The sequence below is a fragment of the Apus apus genome, chromosome 5, assembly GCF_020740795.1.
Source record: "Apus apus isolate bApuApu2 chromosome 5, bApuApu2.pri.cur, whole genome shotgun sequence".
Classification (NCBI taxonomy): Eukaryota; Metazoa; Chordata; class Aves; order Apodiformes; family Apodidae; genus Apus; species Apus apus.
Window position 1 is genome coordinate 53784974 of NC_067286.1, and position 27374 is coordinate 53812347.

The window sequence follows — 27374 nt, forward strand, 5'->3', positions numbered from 1 at the left end:
ACAGTTTGTACAGAAAGGGGCTAAGAGTTGAATTCATTGTTTTGACACACTGTGGGAGCTATTTTGTCTTGTATCATCTTCCACAGTGCTCTGTTCCATCTCTCAGAGGGATATTTTGCCAATGTTACTGAGGTTCTGAAAGATTTACAGTGACAAAATTTTCATAAGTGTGCAGGGGACGTGCCTCAGCACTTCAGCCCTGCAATCTTAGGGGGGAAGGGCTTGGGGGAAGTATAAATGTCCAGATAGTTCACCTGGCTGGGTTCGAACGTGTTTGTATGGGAAGCAGTCTGATTTAGATTCTGTATATTGTACATAAATTTCAGTTCTAGCAATAGGGGACTTTCCTTGCTGTACTGTTGCGATATTCCCTTTTTGAGTATTTTATCTGCTGCTGCTTTGCTTCCATGGTTGGGTTTTTTGTTGTTGTTGTGTTTAGTTTTTTTTTTTTTTTTTTCCTAATTCCAGCCGTGTTTTCATTTTCTGTGACATGGAAGTAGAATAAGATTCATACATGAATCTAATCTAATAATGCCAAAGTTTTCAGTTTATGGAGCTCCTAGAAAGAGACATTTGATTTAATTTCACTTTGGGGGTGGGAAGAGAATGAAAGAGAGAGTTGCTTTTAATAGGGATGAACCAAAAAGTTTGGTTTAATTCATCTCTGATTCCAAAATTTTCTGGCATCCAGGTGGGAAATTTGGGTTATGTGAATATCTGATGCAAGTGATTCACATTCCTCTTTCACATATAAAGAGAGACTATGAGAAATGAGATTTTACTTGAGTGCCAGCATGTTTAGAAAGTGCCCATGGATCTCAGATAATCAAGACTGGTTGAAAATTCCCCTTTCTGAATTACTTGAGGTATATATAGGATGATGTTTGACTAGGTTGCCTGTTGGCTCCAGGAAACGCTAAACAAAGAGAGAACAGATGAGCTCAATTCCTTTTGGACAAAGATGTGATGGAAACCCCATCCCTGGAAAGCATTCAAGGTCAGATTGGACTGGGCTCTGCCAACCTGATCCAGTTAAAGATGTCTCTGCTCACTGCAGGGTTGTTGGACTTGATGACCTTTAAAGCTCTCTTCCAACCTGAACCATTTTATGATTCTGTGATTCTATTTCAAGTATTAACTGGGGAGCCTGGACTTCATGATTGCTCCTCAGACCAGCCAAACATCTAGCATGGTTAATATCTGCATCAAACAGTAAGGTAGCAGCTTAAAATAAGAAAAGGAAGGATATTAAAGAGCATAGAGGTGAGCAAGATGCTCAAGTTGTTTGCACAAATTTTGTTTATGATTACACTAGTAGAATTAATAGCACTGAGATAATTAAAGTGTTACTAGTGATTGTCACAGAGAACTTTTGGATAAATAACAGACTCTAGAAGACAAGAAAAGGGCAAACACAATGCCCACTTCTGTCTTTAAAACAGGGAGAGGTGGAGTAGAGAATGAGAGTATTTCGTTTCTGGAGAAAATATTGAGGAAGAGATTGACTTACTTGGAAATAGCTGGGGGTCAGATTGAAAGATTGAATAATGAATATCAAATTCTGTGAAATCAATCTTCTTTTTGTGGAAGAGGTAACAGATCTTGCACTTAGTAGATGAAATGCATCTAGAATTTCTTGCACATCTTTGTTGATTTTGACTCACCTGAATTTCTCATGTATCAGGCTGAATTTCTGAGCTCAGTGGCAAGAAAAATGTATATATTGTAGAAGAAGCAGTTTTCAGAAGGCTTGTGGAGGTAAAAACCAATTTCAGTAAAGTCAGTTTAACAATTAATGTTTGTTGGAAGGTTAGAAAATGAGTTCCACTGGATCACTTGTGTACTGTGTGTAATGCCATTTGGACAATAAACTTTATGACCTTCTTGATGCAGCCTTTGTGAAGCTGTTTGACAAGAATAGTACAAGTAGGCTGCAGTTTTGCCAATTTCTGGCTGCAGCACTATTAAAAACTTGTTGTTTATACTGCTAGAGTATTTATTAAACTACACAGTAGTAGGAACCAAATTCTTTGGGAGTAAACTGCTATTAAACTGACTGGTGAGCCTCCATGGGGAAATTCAGTATTTTTCTGAAGTGCTGTGGATGAAAGTAAAATGCATGTTTGTGTGGCTTTTCTAAAGCCTACAAATGGTGCCTGGTGGTTGTGTAGATGAGAGCAATATCTTGTTACTCCTATAAGTGATTATTTTAATACTTCCTTCCCTGTGGAGTCTTTTATTTTTTTCTTTCTATAGCTCTTGGGCTACTGAAAGCTCCCAGGTTGAGCCATGGTCACTTTTGTATATGACTTGAAGAAAGAATCTCTGCTACCCTTGTGACTTTTTTCTCTTCTTGGGGAAGGAACTTATGGACTTTATGGACTAAATTAAGTTTTTTTCACTCAATAGTGACAGAGAGGCCCTTTAGATCAGTGGAGCAACCATTTAAAAAGAACAAAAAATCCTACCAAATCTTCTTTTCACATAAAACAACATTCACCCCTACCTTATGCTCCCTGCAATCAATTTTCCTTGACCCTGCTAGCTCAAACAGCATCTATGATGAAGTAAAATTTATTCTTTTCTTTAAAATGAAGAAATAAACAATTTGACCAGTCTTAGCCTCCTGACTGTGTGAGTTCAGCAGATAGGAAAAATGGAGCTGATTATGAAATAAAATGAATTTTAAGGGTTCTTTTTTACTTCTGCAGTGCCTTCTTCACTGTGACTTAAAGCAGTAACTTTAATGTAGATCTTTATATGTGATATGAAGAATATAAAGCACAGTTGAAATTGTGAAATCAAGTAAGTGTATTTATCTTGGTCTATGCTGCTGTTCCAAAAATGATATTTCAGTGAATATACATTAATATCATGAATTTGTTAGGATGAAAGGAAGCAGCTAACTGTGAAAAAATCCTATAAATTCACCTAGCTGAATTCTGTTGCTTTCTAAAGTGTCGACAAGCCAATTGATACTAACCACAGGATCCTGTGGAGATTACTGTACACAATTAAATGTTGGGAACAGTGTATCCATGGGAACAGCTATTGCCTTCATATGATGGTAGGCAAATTATTTCCTACTTTCAAGATGAAATTTCACTCCTACCTCCACAGAAACATAAGTAAGCTACTCAAGAGTTTTAGTATAGTTTGGGACGTGGTATTTCTGTGGAGACAGTTTTTTTATCTCACTGAAAGACTGTGCCTTCTCTGTGGTGAAACATTCAACCGTTAGATTTGTAGAGTTGGTTCTGTGGGTCGACTGAACTGGGACCTTGGTGGAGCTCCTCTCCTTATTGTGCAAATACACTTGCTATCCCCCCGGAGTAGGAAGCAGTCAGTGGTGCAGAGGACCGTAACCAGGAGCAATTAAACATGGATAGTAATTAGAGAGTTCACTCTTGTATTTTCAGTAAATCAGAGTAGTTTGAGATCGTAGAATCATAGAATGGTTTGTGGTGGAAGATCATCTAGTTCCAACCTCCCTGCATGCACAGGGACACCTCTCACTAGACCAGGTTTCTCAAAGCCTCATCCAGCCTGACCTTGAACACTTCCAGCGATGGAGCTTCCACAACTTCCCTGGGTAACCTGTTCCAATGTCTCACCACCCTTGCAGTGAAGAATTTATTCCTAATGTCTAACCTAAATGTCCCTTCCTCCAGTTTTAACCCATTACCCCTTGTCCAACACATTCACCTTTGACAACCTTGATATTTTTAAAACTAGGTTGGAATGAATAACATATTTCATTTTCTGCTTATATGTTAATATCCACGTTTCACTTTATTTTAGGGAAGCAGATATTTAGCAGCAAAAATGACTTTAGGATCAGCGCACTGAAGTTCCATCCTACAGAGTCAAATATTTTCATTTGTGGAGGGTTCAGCCCGGAAGTTAAAGCTTGGGATATAAGGACTTCTAAGGTAATGGAACTGTTTTTTTCTCCTTCTCTTTTAGGATGTTTCCTAGGTTGGATGTGCTGAGCATTACTAAGCTGTTAGATGTACTGGTCTTTCAATGCAGTGTTATTTTGAAGTATTTTGTATTTGTCATTGATCTGTAATGTTTCTGAAGCATGAAGAGGAACACTGTACACAAAAATACATTTTCTTTTTGTTTATGTAAGTATGAGTAACATAAAGTTGAATTAAATAAAGCCAATAGCTCCAGGACTGTGAAAAATGCAGTTGTGTACTAGGAAGTAGGACAGCTAACTTGTTGTTCAAGCTGTTACAGGTGGGTCAGGATGCATGTGGCTGTACCTTTTGTGTAGAAGCCTGGAGTACTTTTTACATTCATGAAGGGCCCCAGGGAGGCATGTGTAGCCTCTGGCTTTGCTTTGGCCTGAATTATGCAGAATGGTGTGTTAAGAGCTCAGGTAAGGCCAGAGCTGTACTCTGCTAGAGGAAGCATGAGAGAAGCTGAGATCCTCGTGCTCAGATCAGCTCAGAGGGCAGCAGTGACTATGAAGTGAGTAGTTATTTCTTTGCCTTTGAATTTCTCTGTGGGTAGATCCTACTCATTGGAGTTTTAGCCATCTCTTTGCTCTTGAGAATGACAGAAGGTATCTGAAAAAGAAAAGATTGCTTATCCAAGTGCTGACTTTGGTGTACTAAGGATGAGTACTAAGGTGAGAGATGTAGGCAAATGCATTTTAGGTATAAGGGCTCTAACAGGAGAGCTCTGAAATAGTTATGGAATTTGCTCTATTAAGGAAACACAGTATTATTGTGCAATTAAAAATCTAATTCCTGTGCTGCAGTTGTTCCTTTGGATTTGTCACTGGTGTTTGAGAAAAGAATTTGATTGTGTAGGATCTGCATCACAGGCTTCCTTCACACAAATAAGTTCTTAAAAACAAAACACCAGGAAACACATATCAAGACTGCCAAGTCTGAGGCTACTCTGAAAACAAATATACTTTGAATTTCAGAGTTAGTGTCAGTGTGAAAACCCTTGCAAGAAGTCTGACAGGATTTATTCCATCCATCGTGCTTGCATGATGGCTGGTTTTTCTTGATGAAGATATGAAGAGGGTACTGAAAGCACAGTTCTACAAAGGAAGATTATTCTAGATTGACAAAATTGTAAATACTCATGATAAAGAATACCTGTGTGACTTCTAAAAAAGTTTTGAGATTTTCCATAGTAACTCTTCCTCCTTCCCCCTGCCTTACACTTGTATAGAGTGTTCTGGTGTTGACAGTACATGGTTTTGGGATGCTGTCTTTAGTGTAGGCAATTTACAGAATGTGGAAATATGTATCACAAAAATAAGAAGCAGAACCACTTCAGAGGGTTTTTGTTCCAGATGATCAGGGGTTTACCTGTTCTACAGGTAAATTTCCTGTAGAACAAAAACATGATTTAAAAAATATTTTTTCTTTTTTGGGCTAGGGGCTGAGGAAGAAAGTCTGAGAGAAGTCTCCTCTACTTCACAGCAGGGTCAATGGTTTCCTAACATGCAAATGAAGTAGGGAATACACTTGTTCTTTCCTGAGATTCTCCTAAGAGTAGACCTTAATTGTGGGAAGGAGGTGCAGTCTTAGCAGTCTTTTTTAACCTAGAGAAGCCATTGTATGTCATGGTCCACTGAACTTTCTTTAAAAGGTACTTCAGGAACTAAATGGTTATAATCTTTTTAAGGCTTAAAGATTGTTGGCTGTAGTGTCAACAATTGAGATACTTGGTCCTAGTCAGGGAGAAGATGGCAGCTGTAGGTGACAAAACACTCTGAGATTTTCTGACTTGGTGCAATAAGCTTTCCCATTAATGATATTGTAATTATACACAAACTCAAATTATAGTCCAGTTGTGTACAAAGCCAGAGACATTCTTTCTTTCACCCCCTGTAATTTCTTTATGATGGATTTTATGCCCGTGTAGGTCTTCCAGTGACTGTCTCTGGGAATCCTGTAAAGATTATTTTTCTCTATATTCAAAATCAACTGTGGTTGATGAGCATGTTCATACCAAAAAATGACAATGCTTCCAGCTTACATGTGTCTAAGGTGCCCATTCTCTACAGATGGAAAATGAAAACTGTTTCTGTTCTATAGTAACAAAAGACCAAAATGGCATGTTACAAAAATATACCTATCTGGAATTGTAGCTTACTGTTGGATACAGTTGTGGTGGAATGTGGTTAGAAATCTTTCACAGATGGCAGAGACAATCTCAAATATCGATAGTTGAGAAGGCACAGCACTTTCAAGGAAATAGGAGATTAATTTTAATTGGCTATTTAATGTTCAAGAGTTATGCTTGAACAAGATATTTTTTTTTCTTCAGCAATTCTGATACCAAAGATAGTGATGACAAGACCTGAGGACAATGGAAAATAGGCATTGATTCAAGTAGAATTAAAAGGCTAAGTAACAGATGTTAATGCTTTGTGCTAGATAAGTTAGTTCTGAGTAATCCTCTGAGTCTGATGTTCTCTTATTGTCAGTATCTCTGCCAAACCCTGTTATTTTGGTTTTATCTTTGAACAGTGTTATGGTGGCACAAAGACAAATGGCTTGAGAAATGCTGTTCTTAGTCCCTTTCCTGTCTCCTGAAATTTCAGAGTTTCAATAGTGCTTTCTCTTTGCACCAGACAAGCAGTATTTTATTCCAAGCAATGAAGACACTGGATGTATTCACCTCTTAAAGGAGCTCCTTCCTGTTAGGTTTTAAATTGTGGTGCCACAGCTCAACCACAGCCAAGCTGTCAATTGATATGTGTGGCATAGTTTATATGGGGCATTATTGCAGTGAGAAGCAGTCAAATGTCTTGAGATGCAGGTTGCGGTAGTCGATGAAAAGGGGCCATGTGCAATTTGTGAGGTACTGGCCTTTGCAAAAGGCATTGTAAGAAGGCAAAGGAGCAAACCTATACCATTAAGCTGTAGACTTCAATAGTCCACTCATTCATATCTTATGTCATTCTGATAAAACCCCCAGTAGCCTGGCTTTAGATGATGGTTTTGTATATTCTAGTAACTTGTTTGTTAACTACATGTTTGGCAAAATTGCAGACTGCAGATTTTTCAGCAGTTTGTCACTGCACAGTTCTAAGAAACAAGAGTTATGCTTGGGATCATCTTTGTGTAGGTTCCAGAGATGACATATAAGCTACATGTATGTCTACATGCTGAGCCAGTAGTGAACACTTCAGGTGACAACTTCAATGATTCATTTCCAGACACCGTAAAAGCCATTTATTAGAAGTGAAACATGAATACTTAATATTTTATTAAATTGTCTGTACATTCATTGTAAAACAGCCTTCATGTTTTCTACTAATTAGTGAATATATTATCAGATTCAAACAGTATTTTATTGTATCATTATGCTTTACTGCCCAACTGTGTTTTTTTTGCCTCCTTGCTTACTCACTTTTTCAAATGAGTGCAGTGAGATATTTGTCTTTCCATGGGCCATTCCTGGTCTGCTTTTAACACTGTTGCTGAAGTAGACAGTGCTCAAGATTGTTACATTCTGAATTTTTTCTTTTTGACTGAGAGTACTGCTGTTGTGTGCAGTATGTCGCAGCATTGCCTGCTGTGACATCCTTTGATCCCACCTTATGATGGGATTTCTCAAAGGCAATGCTGTGGTCAGGGTGCTATACACAGCAAAAATGAACCTAACAGAATAATGCATTTTTATCTCAATGACTAACCATGTGCTCATTTTTGCAAAGCTGAAGCTCCAACCTTGGAACTTTCCTTAAAGAGCTGTTGATCACTGAGGAATGCACATGCGGTCCACTCTGTACCTGCAGGACACTCCAGTGCTTATGATTGAACATAAACCTATTTCTGTAAACTGAGGCTAATGAAGAGATATGGGAAACATCCTGCCATATCACAAGGAAATAATTTAGTTTCTGAGAGAATAAGTGTATGAATGTATCTTCTGACAGGTAAAATAGGCTTGGTAATCAACCCCTCTCCCGCTCCATTTCTTTTGTACCAATCCTGTACTGGGCAGTCTCTGGAAGTTTTTAGAAGCTGTTGCCTGCTCTTTTCATTAGGAAACAGTTACATTCATGTAAAACTTAATCAGTTGGAAAACTAGCCAATTAAGTAGCACTTGAGGAATATTAATTTTAATAAAGAGCAGTGTCTTTCCACCCTAGGAAGTGGAATGTGTGGGTTTAGTCTTGTAACAAATATCAGTCTTTTTTTGTCCATTTGACATGTTTGCTTATTTGAAAACCATCATTTTGTAGATACTGTGATTGAGTAAAGCAGCAGTGTGGTTTACTTTCACACAGAAACATTTCCAAAAGTGGGAGAGAGTTTCTGTTATCTTTGATTACTTTTTTCCCCCCCATCTGAGGTGGCTTTAGCTCGGTGATCGATGTAGACTGTTAGATACCTCCATTTTTATTGGTTTTAAAATACAAAGAACTGTGTGTCTCCCAAGTGAATGTAGAAGGTCATAGGTGAGTGGAGAAAAGAGAAAAAACATGAAAGTCTGATTTAATTGCTTATAGCTGCTTCTTGCAGAATATTGAGTACCACATATGCATCCTTACTGCAAAATAATGTAGTTACATTTCATGTTTCAGCCCTGGAACAGGATATTGGTTAGGCATGAATCACCAATATCATCACTATCTCATTGCTGCTTTCCCTAGTTTGGGGGTTTTCGGTGAATTCTTCAGGTATTCCTATGTTCAGCTAATATTGTTATTTTTATTCACAAGATACAAACAACATGCTTTCTGGTTTTTCTGTCTTACATATTTATGGCCATATTCAAGATTGGCTAAAATGTCCTGACCAGTATTTTGAAATTTACCCTGTTCTAACAAGTGCCGTTTGCTCTGAACTGCAACAGATGTCTGAGGTCTCTTGCCCCTTCATTTCAGTTTTGATGCAAACAACCTTTATATCTTCCAAGTGCTTTAATCCTAATTCATTACAAGATTTTCCTGTTTTGCTTGTTCTTTCAAGTGTGTTACCCTGTCATTCAGCTTGGAACGATGTGTGGGTGAACTAATGATTTGTTTTGTTCCTGTCATCATACTCCTGATAGCCTTTTCAGGCTTTGCAGCCTATTTTGTCAATAGAGTGAGCACCCTAAGTCAAGAGTTTGGATCTTGATTCTCACTGCACATTGGAAACTCAATTTCAGCATTCACTGGTAATTCCATTTCAGAGGCCATTCTTCAGGATATACTCCTCTGTTTTAACAGGCTATCCATTTGCACATCTTAAATTTAACTACGTGAGGCAAAATTATAATTGTGTATCAGGAAAGGAGGGAATTTATGGTGGAAATTCAGAGCAAAGCATCAAGCATCACAGAAACAGAGAATGACTAATAACAAAAATATTACCAAATTACACCAACCAGCAGTGGCTGAAATGGGCTGTTTTATGCCAGTGTGCCACATTGATGCTTTCTGCTGATGGAAAATGATGTAGAAGAGCTAATAGTGGTATTTTTCCAATTTTCTACTTCTGAAATCTCACTTTGATTTCGATGGGCAAGTAAGTTTTAAGAGGAGCATAAACTGATGAGCATAAGTTACTCATATTTATTCATTTATTCAATGTGGTATAAAAAATGGACTTCTAAGTCCCAGAGAAAATACATGAAGATAGGCTTGAGGCAGCCTTTCAACTACTAAAACATTGAGAAATATAAAGTAGGGTATTAATCAGAAAGACAGATATGAAAAAGGGGGATCTTGAAAGACATTTATTGCTATCCCTGTTCTGTTGAGCAAATAGGCAAAATTATTTCAGATGTAGCTGTAAAGAATGAAAGAACAATAAGGGAGTTAAAATCTTCAAGGTAAAGCTAAGCAATATATTTCACAGAAGTGAATGTATGGAACAGCTTCTTAACTGCTTAGTGAAATGTAAAGTATATAGGCATCTCAAAATTGCAGAGGCAGGTAATCAAATCCTGGAAAAAAAAAAAAAAGGAATAAAAGATGCAGTTGAGTAGCATGTCGAGATTTATTTTAGTGGTATTTCTTTCTGTTTGTGTTGAGCCTAGTTTTGTGTCTGTGGCAAAGCGATTATTCTGGAGACCTTATATTGTTGTATAGCAGATTGATTGAATTTATGAAACATTTGGAGAATGTTTATAGAGACTTTTGAAAAGACCAGAAAACTTGGAAGCAAGATGCTATGTTTTAAAAAAAAAGTTTCTGTGGTGTCAGCTAAGGAGAGAGCATCATATTGAACAGCCCTCATGGGAATCTTTGGACCTTGGAGCTGAACCTAGAAAAACCCTGTACAATGTCCTGTTAAAAGAATTGTGCAGCAACACTGAGACCTTAAAGAAGTTACGTATTTTAGAAGTATTTTCTTTCTGTGAGCTGTGGAAGAATTTCTTCAGATGTTCAGCACAAGCCAGTTGTATTAAACACAGTCACTCTCTGTTTTGAATGATCTGTATGAGCTTTTCAGACAGGAAACAATATATGTTCCAACCACTTAATCTAAGTGAAATTTCAATATTCGTTGAAGTACCAAAGAGAACAAAGAGTTGAGACTTATATCCTTTTAGCTCAGCAGTAAGGACTTAGTTGTGTTCACAAACAAAATTCTGACTAGGGCTATTTTTTTTTTTCCTTTTAATTTGGATTCCCAAGCTTACACAGTTGTAATATCAGAACAATACTACAATTGCAACTGTCTTGCACTGACAATACTTGTAAAGGAGCTAAATTTTCTTATATCAGGAGTGAATTGTCAAACTGAACTGAAAATATTTATTTACATGTGTTCACAAGGTCTGCATAGTGTGAAGCAGGGATGCTATTAGCTCTGCTGAAAGGACATTTTGTAAGCATTCAGGAACTGGTTCTTTGTCATGTGCATACAGAAATGCAAGGAACTCTAAAGGTAGGGAGATCATTAGCATTTTTTTGACTCTTAAAAACAGAGGAATAATTTATTCAGCTGTTGGACATACTCTGGTTTTGATCTCTTGTCTGTTGGTGTTAGTGTGTTCAGTCTCATGAACCACTGAGGCCCGCTGGAGCTTTGACAAGAGCTATCTGCTATAGCTGTCAGCACAGCAAGTCCTGACAAAGGAAGCACCATGGTTCTGGAGAGGGGATGAGTGGAAGGTGACAGGGTTGTGGCTGCAATCTTTAAGCAGTATCTGAAGCTCTTAGACCTTCATAAATGCAAATCCATGGCTTATGTTAAACATGGAGGGAAAGAGAGGAAGGGCATCAGGAAGTGGAGACCCAGTAGTTTGACCTGACACACCCACAGAACAGGCTTTTAAGGAAAGATTAGTTACAGCTATAGGGATAAATGAAACTTAGTAAACTTTGATTGTATGAAGCTTACTGGATGTCATTCTGTCATTTCAGATTTTGATAGAGCAATTAGAGAAGCTGAAGAAGACAGACACTAAACTAAGTGTTGTAAAATGAGAAAAATAGCTAAAGGGGAAATTTCAAGATTGGAAACTAACTGGGAGAAATTTAGTGAACTGCTTCAGGAACAGCTCCAAATGAAGCATTTAAAAAATGTTTGTTACTGGAAATATCTTGCTGGCACAATCAACTAAAAGAAAGAAAAAGAAGAGAATGTCATGCAGGAAATATCGCAATGATTTACTTGAAATGGGAAGAGGAAAAATGCATACAAGGGTCCAGACTTTTGCGATTAATAAGTTTTGTCAGGGCATAAATAAGGTTTCAAAAGAGATTACTACAGTCTGTTGGACTGAGACAAATTTAAAGAAAGCTTAGATTTGAAGATTTACACGAAATTGATGTTTATAAGTTATAGAACTAATTACGTAGAGAAATGCTGGAAGCTGTTTTTTAGCTTTTAAAAATGAGTCTAGGAATGCACTGCAAAATTTTCATTCTTAACAGAGGCCAAAACAGGGCAACGACAGTGGGTTCCCCCCCCGCCTTTGATTATTATTCTGGTTGAAAATTGTTTAGCTATAAAATTGCAACCATCATCTATAGCTTTGTACTTTATAAAAAAAGGAAAGAGATGCTCTTTATGTTGTTGAGCTATTTCTCCATACTTGACGTTATAAAAAAATCAGCCTAAGTCATTAAAGCACTGTTGAAAAAATTAATAAATTTAGAGTGCAAGTACAGTGCATTTGTTTCCTTGGAAACATTCTAGTGCAATTTCTTTCCGATGAGATGCAATCATTTTAAGTAGCATGATTTTTAAGAGATCTAATGAGTTTGTCTCTGGATAGCATAGAAATATGAAAAAAGACTGTAGAAATTGGTGGAGCTACTTGCTCTTCTTGTTTCTATAGAAACAGCCAATACATTGTCATGTACAGCTGGTATTAGGAAGAACAATGTAATTAAAATAAGATGATTTATTCACTGCTTTAGAAAACTAAAGTTACTCTTCTTACAGCCAGATGAATCTTTACTGAATCTATGGGCAAAAAGTAAAAAAAATATGGTGAGGTACATTTGTACTAGTGTAATGCCATTTGTTTTTTAAATGTTAACATTCAGGGATCCTTTCTGAGTGTGAAGGCACGTTTTGTGTGGCTGTAACACAGATGTGAGCCGCCCTGCTGTGTTCATTTGGAAGCTTCATGTGGAAGTATTGCAGATGAGAATCAGAGACCTGTCTGTACATACCATCTCTCTGGGAGCAGGGGCTCCTGGAGAGACTGAAAAGGGGCAGGAGGAAAACATGCCTCCTTCTGCAGTGTGAGTTATTGAGTGAGGATCTTTTGGTGAGCAGTGGTTTCTATTTCAGCCCATTTCTAGAGAAAGTTTACACCCCCAGCAGCAGCCAAGTGTGCCTTTCAAAAAATGGATATGAAAGCACAGCAGCTTCTTCATCACAATTCCCAGCAATGGTCACTCAGGACTTTCTAACTTACAGTTTGAGGACTTGCTGCACTACAGTGTGTCTTTGTCTTTCATGGCTCTGTTGAGTTTTAACACTGTGAAATTGGTAGTTCTTGGGTTTTGTTGTTGGCTTTTTTGTTGTGGTTTTTTGTTTGTTTGTTGGTTGGTTTGGTTTGTTTTGGTTGGTTGTTTTTGGTTGGGTTTGTTTGTTTGGGTTTTTTGTTTGTTTGTCAATTTTGTTTGTTTGTTTTGTTTTGTGTTTTTCTGTTTCTTTTTTTTTTTTAAGTACCTGCGATACCCTGTAGTAAGGATCTTAACAACTTAAAAACACCTTGTGTGAAGAAGCATCTATGTCTGTTTTGAAGCTGCCTTCTGCTAGTTTGGAACTTCAATTCTTATAATGGAAGAAACCATTCACATTCTTCATGCTGCTTGGACTTTTTTCCCAATTCTTTCATATTTCCCTTGGTGCTCTCTTTTCTGCACTGAAAAGTTCTTGACTCCTGCTCCTCATAGAAAAGCCATTCTGTATCTTTATGTTCCTTGATTGTTTCCTACATATGGATTTCACTTCTTATCCTATTTGAGATGGGGAAATAATTGTAAACAAAAAATCTGATGAAAGAATATTTTTTTCATTCTAATAAATGGTTGTTGCTTTCTATCACAGGATTCATGTGCCCTCTCAAGCAGTCTGAAAAACAGTATACATTGTTCACACCTAAAACCTTATGGGTTAACACCAGATTACGCTCAACCACTTATTTTAATCAGTCTCCGTTTCCTTTTAGTTTTTCTCGGGACCCCTCAATAATCTTGGGCTGTGTCTGAAAACAGCAGTTACAAACAGGAAAAAACAGAACAGCAAAATTTTTCAATAACATAAAGAGAAATACACTGGTTTTATGTTAAGATACTTCAAAAGAACATAAAACCGTATCATGCTTGATCTTTCTGTCTATGATATTGTGTTTTGATTAAAACTGTCATTTTACCTTTCAGGTGGAGATCAGAGACATAAATTGGATTTGTCACTGGATGTGGTTTTGTTGTGAACATGTGCCTAAAAAACAAATAATAGGATAGATCACATATAGCATGTAAATGGCTAGTAGATGGCAATAGGAGATAAAAATGCTTCTATTTTGTGCAAAATCAGCTTTCTTTTAAGTCAAAATGTACTTTTTATTACTAGTATAGTTGTAGTACTGTTTCACAGAGGAAACTTAAATCAGTTTCCCATTGCATTAATTACCCATCATGCCAGTAAGAAGAAGCAGTTTCATGCTGAAGTGCTCAGTCTGAAAAGGCAGGACAAGAAGTGGAAATAAAAAACGGGCCATTTTACAGGTTGGAAACCATGGCATTGACTGATCAGGGTTTTTTTTCATGATCATCCAGATTGCCTGTAGCCCTGTTAGATTTGTCTTGAGACCTTGTTTCCTAATGCTCAGTACATAGAAAAGTACATTTCTTTCTCATCACTTGCATAAAGCTTGAGGGGACTTTAGGTTACAGGTGACCTGCACAGAGTTGGGGCGAGTAGCAGCTGCTTCTGATTTGCTTGTGTGGAGGCTTTGAGCTTTCCTGACGAACAAAATACCAGGCACTGCATGTGCTTTATGCAGCAAAGTATTGTAGAACACTCATCTGAAATATATACCTTGAATTCAGCATCACAGCATGCTTTTCATATCACCAGAAGCATAAGAATCTGTTTGAAATGGATTTAATTTGCATAAACTACCTTTCTTGTCAGATGCCTACAGCCATGAACTCTTACCTTAGTGAAGAAGCTTTATTATTATGTTGACACCAGAAACTATTACACTTTCCCTTGAAATTAATTCTTTTATGTCCAGGAAATGCTTAGATTGAAGAAGTGGACTGTGGTTTTCCAATGCTTATGGGTAATAAATCCGCAAATAGAAAAAGAGCAAGAGCTGTTATTAACAAACTAAAACCAGCAGGGTAGGGAAACTGGTGCTTTCCCAAAGCAAGTTCCTCAGATATGTCATGAATTAATTGTCTAAGGTAGAACAAAGCAGGTTTAATTATGAGTACTTTTCTGAGCAGGGGTGTTGCAATTAGTTATTTTTGAAAGCTATCTTTATGGGTGAATTAAAATACTATGTATATCAAGTTCCCAGCTGCTATTCAAAGTATTAATTTATTGTTCTCTGAGTCAGTTCTTACTATGTGGTTTGAAGATTAAACAGCATAGTTTTTCTGGGGTATGTATCAAACATTTGGAAAAAGATGGTCTTTTGCACAGATTTTCATAGACAGTTTTATGTTGCAGAGCTAAGATACACAGGTCATTTGGTTAGATAGTCTCTCTATATATAATATAGTCTATATAAAAATATATTTAATGATTAGCAATGAAAATGTTTAAACTGATAGTAGCAGTTTATGTAAGAGCCCAACAGGTTTACAGCAAAAACTAGAAGTATTTTCACATTACCAACTTCACAGTCTCTTCTTTTTCTGTACTTAGAGATGTCTGTTACTCCAAAAGCATGTTAAAAACAAGCCTCAAAGTTAAACCTAACCAAGTAACAATGTCAGACACAATGGATGTATGGATATGTAGCTACATACATTTCACAAGATTTTTTTTAGATGCTTAGTATGTATGAGTTTGTTTCATCTTTAAAATATGGAAATATTAAAGGATCATTACGTAGAATTACTATTGGGGAATTTATTAACTTCTATTGCTATATATTGTTCTTCTTCATTTCCTGGCAGTAACTGGTCTTTGTTTCTGCCTCTTTTTCCCTATTTCTGCATGTTATTGCTTCTCTGCTCTCAAGCTTCCCAACCATCTGGTTGGGACTTGTCACGTTTATGAAGGTGCCTGCTGCTAAGTAGCTGCCTCCTTTAGTCTGTTGGGATGGTACAGCCTTTTGTGTCCCCTCCTCTCCGTTTAACTTCATTTCAGTTCTCCTGCAGTTCCTAAAGTTGTCAGGTTTCTGTGTGGTTTGCCATTTCTCACTCCAGGCAGCTGGTATATTTTGTGGTTTTGTGTTTTGGTGTTTTGTTGTTGTTGTTTGGTTTTTTTTTCTTATTTTTGCTCCTATGAAATAGCTTAATTTTCTACTTTACTGATGAACTATGGGCTTCCTTTTATAACTCTGTCAAGAAATAGCCATGCACGGTGATTTCTCTGTAGAGAAAGTGGAGGCTATAAATACGTAAATATCACTTTTGGCTTTATACATTTTAATTGCTTTGTATATCACGCAGATTCCTAGGCTGAAAAATCTGACGACAGCAAGTTAACAGATTTTTATATTCTCTATCTTAAAAATGCAGGAAAATTGCTGAAAAATGTGTCAGTTTTTGAGAGTCTGCATGTTCACCTCTTGTTAATGTTATTAGAAGGTGTGTAGGGTGCTTGCATAACCAAGGTTCTTCGCTGAATGCAAACATCACATTTCTGAACTGTGTATTGTTCAGAGCCTGTGACAAGCATTTGGTACAGCTGCTGATGCCATCCTTCTACATGCTGAGATCACAGAAAGCAGATCTGGAAGAGACCTTAGGAGATCATCTAGTATATCTTTACCCTAGGGCAGGATCAGCTAGTTCTGAACATTTCCAAACAGCTGTAGATTTTTGAGCTTGAGGCAAGAAATCAAGATGTTCTCATGTTGTGTGCGATATTAAAAATTATTTCACTTTTATTGGTTAAAGTATAAATCAGAGATACAATCCAGGATGTTTCAGTGCAGCACCTAAAATTTTTTTTTTAAAAAAAATGTATGTACTCACAGTATCTGTGAAAGGTCTGGTCCCTGAAGTCAGTAGTGATGTGCTATGTTAGGGGTGAAAGGCACTGAAATGCCTCACAGAGTTGGGAACCATTTCAGGATAATACTTCAAGCACTGTCTGCTCTGTCAGTTTTTCTAGTGAGGTTAGAGGATGGACTAACCTCTGAACACTGTGTTGGAAGTGCAGGCTGCTGTGTTTTAACTATCTTAGAGAGAGAACTTTAGATGTTAATTACTAGGAGTCTTCCAGTGTCCTAGTTTTAAGGATCACCATATTCAGAGAGGAGGATTGCTTTGATCTGGCCCCTTGCCTTGAAGTTTCTCTTCACTGTAGGCAAATCAGAGAGAAAGGAAGCAAAGATACTGAATTGCAAGTAGACAACATAAATGCAGAATTTCAAGAAGAAATGTAGAAAAAAAGAAAATTCAAATAACCCATATATTCCTTAGAATAGTTCAAAATCTCTTACTTTTTAAGATCCAACTCACAGGGTTCTAAAATATTCAGAATCCTGTCGCTGAGGACCCATTTCTGCATGGATCCAAGCCACTTTGGTATAAGGCTTAAAAGAGGAACTGGGAACACTGGTGGTTTTGATTTTGGGAAGAAAATGGATACTTCCTTCTACATCACAAACTGCTTTATAAATTGTTCTTATGCACCTGTTATATGATGGGAACTAGTAGATGAGACACATTATTTAATCTACGTACTTTGAAGTATCAATGACTTTATTTCCCTGGTGCCCTGCACTTTCAGCAGTGACAGGAAAAGCCTCTGCTTCAGCAGAAGCATCAGAGACTGCCTCTTGCCAGGACAATCTCTAGGCAGATGAGGTGGGAGATGTGGGATTGAATCCCCATAGACAAAGGCAGGATCCTGGCTATTTGACAGTAGCACTTCTGTCACCTCCATCCCCTCCTCTCTGGCAGCACTTAAAAAGAGCAAACTGGGGTTGAGTTTCTTTTTTCAGAAGAGGTTGTCAGATCAAATCCTTAATGGGACTGAGATATCTTCTGCAGGGTGAATGGGGCAGTCTTCTACTGAGGGTGCCCATGTTGGCCTCGTAGGCAGTTTCTGACTGAGTATGCAAGTTTTACTCCTTTGCTGTATGGCCCTGACACCAAGATCTCACCACTTGCAAGTTAAGCAATGACACAGAGCAGCATGGGGCTGAGAGAGCCTTGAATCATCAAGTTGACTCAGCCCCACTTGTAAACAGTGATTTATAATTAAGTCTGGAATGATTAACAAGAATGCTCAGTTCCTCCCATGTCCTTGTCATACCTCTAAGTGCCAGTTCCCAACTAACTTAATTCCTTTCCTATCCCTGTCTCTGTGACTACCTGAAGATTTTGAGACCAAAAAGTCCAAAAATGTACATTTCTGAAGTTTCCTGGAAGGAGGAAGGAGAGAACCTCAGACTGATTCTCAGAGTGCTCTGAGTTCATGAAATAGAAGGGAGTTTGTGTAGACCAAGCTCCATGACATCATGTTGTTTAAAAGTAATTTTCAAGCTAACTCTTAATTCCTTGGGAATTTATAACAATATAACATATATATATAATTATAATATAGAAATTGTACAAACTGGTGCTTTCTTTTATCTCATTTGATTTGCCTTTGTGTGGACTCTTTACATATATATTAACAAGTTATTAATAGAGTAGTGGTTCAACATTTAAAAATCAGTTACTTTTCACATTTAAAAATAATATATAATTTGTGGGTGATAGTTATTAATAAATAGAGAGATAAAACATAGGTTATAATTTTCTAATCTGTCAAAAGATAACAACCTTTTTTATCCACTAGGTGTTACGAGTGTACAAAGCTGCAGTACAGCAGACATTGGATATACTCTTTCTTCCTGAAGGAAGAGAATTTCTCACAAGCACAGATGCAGTAAGTCGGGACTCAGCCGATCGTACCATTATTGCCTGGGACTTCCAAAGTGCTGCCAAAATCTCCAATCAGATTTTTCATGTAAGATTCACTACTAGTGTCCTTTGGATCATGATTCAGTCTTGCATACTTGTCAATGTTGTAAAAAAAAAAGGGTTGATTTTCTGTAAGATCATTGCATGATGTATAAAATGCACTTAATTTAAGTTGAAGGCTTTCTTTATGTTTTAAAAATACTTATTCTTAAAAATTACCTTGAAGACTGATAGGTCTTGTGTTAAAAGTATTAAATTTGTCTCATTCACTGACATCAAAGCTATATTTAGCCAAGGCCACTGCTGTGTCATTCTAGCTTGCATGGCAGTAGTTGCTGTAGTGCCACGTTTCTTTTCTCACACTTTTCCTAGGGCAGCAAGTTGTACATTTTTCATTTGCTGCAATGAGGGCTATTGACAAATTGAGTTTAATATTTGAATAGTAATAGCAACCTGATATATTCATGTATATCTTGTACAGCGTAATCACAGAGGCAAAATTTACTTTTATCAGTGCAGGTGCAGTATTTCTCTCAGTAATCTATTCAGGCAAGATACTTAATGTACTAAATTGTCTAGAAAGGCTGACAGCTTCAAAGGAGATTACCAAGAAAGTTAATAGATAATTTTAACTCCCTGGGTCTGTTTTGAAAGCCCAAGTCTAATATCCTATGTAATGTAATATGATTGGATTGTATAGAGGTGCTTTTGGGCTGAAATGAACAGTTCTCTATTGACAAGAACATGTAGTTAATGATCTGATGTGATTGTTTCATGTTTCATTTTCACAGTTATGTCTTTGTCTAATATTGAATTTATCAACACCTTGGATAGGCAATAGGGAAAAAAAGAACTATGAATATATATGTGTGTATATATATAATATAGACAAGTAAAAGATAAATAAAACAACTTTTTTCTGCTTATCTACTGTTGAACAAATGAACAAAAATACCACCCAGCCTACCTCCTTGGTAGCACCTCTGAAATGGACAGTTTTCCCCCTCTTCTGCACTATGACTAAGCAAAGCTGTTGTGGTGATTTTGGAAACTGTGCTTCATTTTTCTGAATTTCACTTTTGAACCCTTCAAGGTGGAAGAGAACCCTTGAACTCTCCAAACAGATTAAATCCCAACAGGGCTTGATGTATTGCTTGTTTGCATTACCAAATGAATAATTACAAGCTTTAAAGTAATCTAAGTTAATAACCTAAGTATATCCATTGTAACATCACAGTGCTCTTGTGGATTGTGTTGTGCTTTCTGATCCCTTACTGTTAGATCCACTTTCTTCCCAGCAGTAAGCAGTGCTCTGCCACGGAGCCCACTCCTATCCAGGCACATTGCCTAGCCCCGTTACAGTGTCTGTGCCCAATCCCTTACAATAACCAGGATGCCTTTCCCAGTTCATCACTTCCAAAACACATAACAAAAACAGTTTGTTGCACATCCCACTCCACTGCATATCCAGTGGTGTCCAGTGGTCACTGTCAGTCTGCTGTCCTTCACATGCATATGCATTCTACAGCCAAAGCTCTTTTCATTTGTATTAATAGCATCAAAATTCAGAGGTGTGTCTTTAGGTTAGGCTGAAGCTAAAAACGGTTGGGACCTGGTGGAAACCTTATGAGAGCAGTTGACTTCTGATGCAATCACCATGCAAAGTTTTAAAAGTAATGTTAATTCAGTCTTCAATAGGAACACTAGAATAAAGCTAAGTGTTATTAATTTTTGTAGATATTTATGAATTTACAGCCAGCAGCAGTCTACATGGCCAATTGCTGTCATAAGGAACATCTGACTTAGTAGGCTAATAATGATCCCTTTTTCCCCCCTTTTTTTTAATGAGTGTGTGGGGGAAGGTGTCTATTTAAATGGGGTGATTTCTATTTCTGTCAATGTGGCCAGGACTGAGAGGATTTGATAACTGTACAAGTTGCATGGTATGACTGTGGATAAAGGGATATGGGAGAGGAGGATTCACTTTCACATTCAAACTTCAGTTTTCCTTGGGCAGGAAGAGGATGATTGAGTACCATGAGGTTGGAGTTACCTTTCTGCAGCTGTTCTGCAGTATAGTTATGGTTCAGAGAGAGCTGGGATTTTGATCAGTATCTAGGAAATCAGAGTGGAGATTTGATTTGATATTTTTCTTGGTTTAAGACTTCCAGTGGATTGTAATGAGTGAAGTATCTTTATATAATGTACACACTGGACATGACTTATGTATACCTCGCTGTTTACGGTCTTTCAAATATGTCAAAATATAACCTGATTCATTTTAACAAATCTTTTGTTTCATTCAACAAAACTTTCTTTAAAATTATTTTCAGGAGCGTTACACTTGCCCAAGTCTGACCCTGCATCCAAAAGAGTCTGTGTTTGTTGCTCAGACAAATGGGAACTACATGGCTTTGTTTTCTGCCCAGAGACCCTACCGAATCAACAAAAAGAAAAGATACGAAGGACATAAGGTAACTTCTTCACTGGGAACTTAGTATCCAAGTCTAGAAGAAAGATAGATAGCAAAGTACCTGTGCTTTTTAATGTGTCTGTTAATAGTGTTTGATTAAAAATCTGTGATAGATACTAATTGGCTTCCTTTGCTTTCCTGTGTGCCAGTCTATTTTGAATCATATGCAGTCTGAAGAAAATAGTTATTAGAAGACTTTATGAATACTTAAAAGCTTGATTAAATAAGTTTCTATTATAGCTATGTCTTAATGAACACCTGAAACCCTTAGTGCTTATTTATCTAAAGATACACATTTTTTGGTACTATATTAATTTTCCGTATATTACAATGAACTTTTCTAAACAGCATCTGGAGTTACACTGTTATTGATTTTCACAGGTGGAAGGCTTTGCAGTGGGCTGTGAATTTTCTCCAGATGGAACACTTTTAGTGACAGGAAGTTCAGATGGCAAAGTGTTTTTCTACAACTATCATACTGCTAGAATTATTCACACTTTGTCTGCACATAAAGAAGCTTGTGTGAGTGCAGTATTTCACCCTGTCTTGCCATCGCTCCTTGCAACTTGTAATTGGGCTGGAGAAATCAAGATCTGGCAATAACAAGCAGAATTATTTTTCAGGATGTCTCCTGTTAGTCTGTCAAAGGCATAGGTAATATACCATGGTAAGCAATGTGAAATTGTGTTGTGATATGTTGTAAGCAGGAGAGACTGTTGTCATTCTTCAGTGACCTCTAAGTGTATGGTTTCATACTGCAGGTATGATGCTCTTGTGGTTAGCTGCTGAGCAAAGTAGTGGTCTTGCTCTCCCCCTTGGCCCTGGTGACAAATTTCTGGCCCTTTTGTGTCAATCCTCTGATGCTCATCTAGCCATACCCTGGTTTGAAGAAAATTATTGCTCTTTTTATGTTGCTTTTCAATGCAGCTTTCTTAAACCAGTTTTTCACTACTTTAGCTCCCTGACCTGGTCATGGAAGGGTTAGATGGGCAATAATGTGGTCCAAGGCAAAACAGCTTCTATGCACAAGAAGGGGAAGGTCACAGGGCAGGTGGGTCTGCTGGTTTTGGAAAGGGGTAGCAGTTACCAGCTCAGCTTATTGTAAAAGGCCTTCTGAGAGTTCCAGGGAAAGGTGTGCGAGATAACTCAAAGCTAAGTCTGAATTCAGTAAATTTGTGTTCTTGAACTGTTTAAACCTGAGTTTTGAACTGACACTTCAGTTGTTGCCCTCAAGAGAGTCATTCCAAGCTAGTAATTTATGACTGTACATAAACAAAGCAAAACTATTTGTAAATATTTATAATGAAAAAATAAACTTCTTTTTTAATACATGTTGTCTGAATTTTACTCTTTTATTCCTGTTATTCTTGACAGACTAGTACTCGAGACTGCCAGGGAATTGAAACTTGGGGGTGAAAAAAACTAATATGCCACCCTAATTTATTGTGATCATGCATACATTTCTGTGTACTTCTTGATGTCACATAGACACAGAGAATTATCATCAGGCTGTTCAGTGTAGGGGATATTTTTTCACATTCAGATAGGAGCTGGGCTATTCTGCAGCAAAGAGAGAATTATTAGGCCATAACTATGCATTAAAGTATGTATAGATAGCTTGTAATTGCATGTTAAGTTTGTGTTCCCTGCACTTGTATTGCTTGGTTCTAGAAATTATTATAAGATCCATTTTATGTGTGTGTGTCTGTGTGTGTCTGTGTGTGTCTGTGTGTGTCTATACATACATGTATCACTGAAAAAATATGTCTATTCATCACATAAGCCATATGTATTTCCAACTTTAACTCCATATAAGTACCTACTGCCTTGCAGTGAGTGCTATAGTCTTGATTTATGTATTTTAACACACACAGGATAATTGTGTTGAGTAAGTTGTCTCTGTCATGGATTCCAGAAGTCATGTTTAATAGCAATTTTTCTTCTTTTTGTGCTTCTGATTTATTCTTATTGGCACAAATACAAGTTTTTTTTAGCCATTTTTCACATACTCAGTTAAAGAGGCTTTTTCAGAGAAGAACACTCCTGAAAATGGCAGATTTTAATTAGGTAATGGGCAAAATGTACTCCATTGGTTTGTAGTTTGTGTTCCTTATAGCCTGTAATAAGAAATAAGCCTGTAGCAAGACTGTGGTTCCGCAGTTATATTGTTTAAAGTCCGGATCAAAATATTGTGGCTGCATGGTTTTAATCACCTATCAACAGTTGTGATGGGTTTTGGCACAGGACACTGAATTTTAGTGAACCATGCAATGCAGAGCAAATAACTTCAACCCCACCCCAACTGTTCTTAATTTCTTGCTTCCTTGTTCAGCAATTAGCTGTTCAACAGGAGCCTCAATTTTGCAATTCTCTTGACTGTCCCTCTAGCATACAAGCCAGCTGGACCCTTTAAGTGACAACTGGTTCAGTGATTTGATGAGTTCTCCTCATCTATTGTGTAGAAAAGTAACTGCATTTTGTCATATTACCTATGTTGTTGCTTAAGTTTAGCTTATGTCCTGTGGCATGATTCTGGTGTCTGACATTTATCCCTTCTGAAATAATCTTGCAAGTGTAAGTTTTAGACTTTTTATAGGGAGCAGGAGGGAAAACCTGAAATTTGATTACAGGTAGTAGAGAAGAAAGAAAAAGAAATTTGATCCTGTACAATCTTAAAGAATATTAAAATTGGAATTGCACTTGTATCAGATTTCCAAGATGGCTGGATTTTTAATTACTTATGACATCCAACCAAGGGTTTTATAATGCAATGAAAATATGTTCACAGCACTATCTTGTTAAAATATCTTTCTAATAAACTGATTAAGACAGACTGAAACTTAATAATTGGAAATATTTAGCACAGTGGTGTTAATTAAGTTTTCATTGTGATTCAATGACAATTTCTTCATTGTAATCTTATGTAATGAACTGTAATAAAAAAAAAAAAATCCACATTGCTGCATCATTCTGCAATTACCAAATACTGTTTGGGCTGAAAACAAGGATTACAGTCAGATGAAGCTATTAGAATGCAATGAATTGTTGGTTAATTAATTTTATTCATAAAATTGTAATCTAGAAATGTTTGAATTTTGCCTTAGGAGCAGTTCGTTTAGCTTTATAGAGAGCTCTCTAGGGCATTGTGTCTTAAAGCCAAGGCAGAGAGATCTTCAACATTTTTAAATGGTCTGGGCTGTGTAGATAAACAAGCCAGATTAATTTAAATCTATTTTGTAGTGTATCAAACAGTAACAATTCCAATCTCTACCACTTTATTATTTGCTACTGGAGCATTATTAATTTGGGGTGTCAGAGGATGCAAACTACTCAACCGTCTTTATCTCAAAAACCTGCTAATTAGCAGACAGTTACTAGAATCATTGTGCTCACTCAGCTGAAATACTGTTGGTGAGTCACTGTATTTCAGCCATAGGCCTAATCACAAAAATAAGGTATGACATTACCATGAGATGTCTCTTTCCATAGGGGACAGGCAAATATAAAGCTACGAGACTATGGCAGAACAGAACAAAATAGGAAGATAAAAAAATCATGGAATCCTGAATTTTCCAAGATCCTGGGTTTGGACAGCATTCAACTGAAAATATTTTCTCCGCTTTCTTCATCTAACCTTCATCTTGTTCTCTTAATCCCAGCTCCTCCTAGACACTGCTTGCATCCTCACCATTTAATTTTCAGTTTTTCTGTCCTTGTTTCAGCACCTTGTCTTCTGCATTTGAATGTATAGCAGCCTTCATGCTTACACACCACATTCAGCTTCTCTTCAATAAAGTTCATTTCACTGTGCTCTGACTTCTGGCTGTTAGGCTTTGGTTCCAGCTGTCATTAGAAAGGTAGGCAGAAATCTCAGAGCATTTTGCACTCAGATCCTACCTTTCTCTGTTTCCCAGTTTTAATGAGGCTTATTACTTTTGGAGATGCTCACTCTTTCTTAGCCTCTCTTCTGTCTCCTTCTCTTTCAGCCTTTCTACCTCTGCTCTACTGTTTTACAGATCCTTTCTATTGTAGCCACTCCTACAAAGTGAACCTACATCAATGTTTTAGTTTGTCAGGAGTGTACTTTTTTTGGGAAAAAAAAAAAAAATCACAAAAAAAATCTCCTAGTTCTGGCCACTTACATTGTTTTGGTTCTCATGGCTCAAAAAATGCACTTCTCTCAAACTCAGTGAGAAGATGTTCTCCAAGACCATACTTAATGTCCCAACTGGTGGGACTAGACTGGAGACGAACTCTACATATTTACTCTTATTGAGCCTTACTACTTGCTAACATAAATGCAGCCTCAGGAGTTTCAAAATCTTTGGCACTTTCTCCTTTCTTTGATAAATTTTTCACCTCTCTCTTCATGACTCACCACTCTATGCAGAGTGTTCACTTGTCTGATGTTTTTACACTTCAAAGAGTGGAAAAGCAGGAAATTAGTTTATGAAGGAAAAAAAGAAAGCAATTTTAGAAGAACTTGATAAGATGGCCCTTACCCTGACCTTGATGAATTCTACCATTTGTGCAGAACAACTCCGAGTTGGGGCAGGGCAGCCTAGTCTATAATGGGAATGGTAGGTCTCCAGATGGGAGCAAAGAGCTCCCAATGAGCTTATCCACCTCCCTTTACCAGTCCCTGAATATCCTTTTACATAAACTTATTTAGAAGCTCTTCAGAAAGTACCTAGGTACTTCACAAAAATTCTAAAGCTTAATCCAAATGTAGTTCTCTCTACATTTTCACCATTTTGGCTAAGTGCCTCTTACAACCAATCTAAAAACTCTTGCAGGAACTCTTTGAAGAAGGTTGAGGCTCAGCAAGGTTTAAAATGCTTGAAGTTACAGCCCAGACAGTTTTGGTCATATCCATTTGTCTCCAGTTTCCATTAGAAGGGCCACACAACTCATGCAGTGTTTCTAATTCCCAAGATTTATGTCAACAAATTTAAGAGTTTCCTTAGAAGAACAATTTATGTAATAACTTGTGAGACCAGGTTACCTTGAGAAATTTTCTTGTATTCAGACTGTTACCATTTTCTTATAAGCAAGGAGCAAAGAATTGTCTCAGAATATAAGTTTGTTAACTTCCACCAGTCTGGATGGTTAATTGGCAAATCTTTGATTTTTGTTTTACTTAAAATGCAGTAAACATTTCAAATAATGTACTGCTTTTAGTAAAAACAAAACAACAAACAAAAAAGAACCAAAAGAAAATGCTCATTATGCTTTTCATATGAAACATTCAACCTGTGAATTGTAGACATAGTATGGTTTGGGTTGGAAGGAACCTTTAAGATCATCTAGTTCCAACCCCCCTGCAAGGGCAGGGACATCTTCCACTAGACCAGGTTGCACAAAGCCGTGTCCAACCTGGCCTTGATCACCTCCAGGGATGGGGCATCCACTGTTTCGCTGGACAACCTGTTCCAGTGTCTCACCACACTAACAGTAAAGAATTACATCCTAATGTCTAACCTAAATCTATCCTCTTCCAGTTTAAAACCATCACCCCTCATCCTATCACTACACACCCTGGTAAAAAGTCCATCCCCAGCTTTTCTATACCCTTTCAGGTACTGGAAGGCCACTGTAAGGTGTCCTCGGAGCCTTCTCTTCTCCAGGCTGAAGAGCCCCAACTCTTTCAGCCTGACATGTCAGGGACTAATTTTTTTGTTACAACCTCAAACAGATAATATTTTGACCAGATATGTGGCCTCTGAGCAAAAGGAATGAAGTGAAATCTTAATCATTAAAAAAAATACTAAAATCTACAGATCTTTACTTTTCTTAAACATAAAACATAAGACATTAAAAAATATAATAAAAATCCTAGGAGATTGTAGTACTGGTGAGGGAAAAAGACAAGGGGTTCTTTCTAAGTACAAAGGAAGCAACACGTCTGCTCACTTCACTGGTACTAATCTCAAACTCTTTTCAGTTTGGATTCTTTCATGATTGTTAACACCTCAGTAGTTAAATGGTTGTTGGTGAGCACTCAGGTGAATCACACCCTCGTGTAAAAAGATACCTGAGTCTACGTGTACTCTCCATAGGACGTGTGGTATGCACAGACCTGAATATATACAGAAATTGCTCTCTGTTTTTTAATCAGTTGCCATTCATATATCATAAATCATAACACAAAGATTAATACCAAGCCCCTAAAATCCTACAACCCAGGACTCAATTCTGCAATGCTTTTATGTAGCACTAATGAGTGTGTGCATGACTGTCTTCAGAGATGCACACGGGAGGGAAGGGTGGCAGCAGCAAGTACCACAATCTGTAAAGCTTTACAGAATAGTAGGAGATCAGAAGGAAAGGGGAGGATGTGCTTGGAGGATGAGAGGCACT

At 37.3% G+C, this 27374-nt stretch overlaps 1 protein-coding gene across 1 annotated transcript in view; it reads left to right on the forward strand.

The window, feature by feature from the left end:
* Positions 1 to 22345, forward strand: part of WDR25 (WD repeat domain 25) — a 63824-nt gene extending 41479 nt beyond the window's left edge. The window contains exons 4-7 of the mRNA XM_051622095.1: positions 3802 to 3932; positions 18417 to 18587; positions 20875 to 21015; positions 21396 to 22345. Of these exons, the coding sequence (XP_051478055.1) occupies positions 3802 to 3932; positions 18417 to 18587; positions 20875 to 21015; positions 21396 to 21617 (665 nt within the window). The 3' untranslated portion in view covers positions 21618 to 22345. The remainder of the gene's footprint in view (positions 1 to 3801; positions 3933 to 18416; positions 18588 to 20874; positions 21016 to 21395) is intronic.
* The last annotated feature ends 5029 nt before the right edge of the window (positions 22346 to 27374 follow it).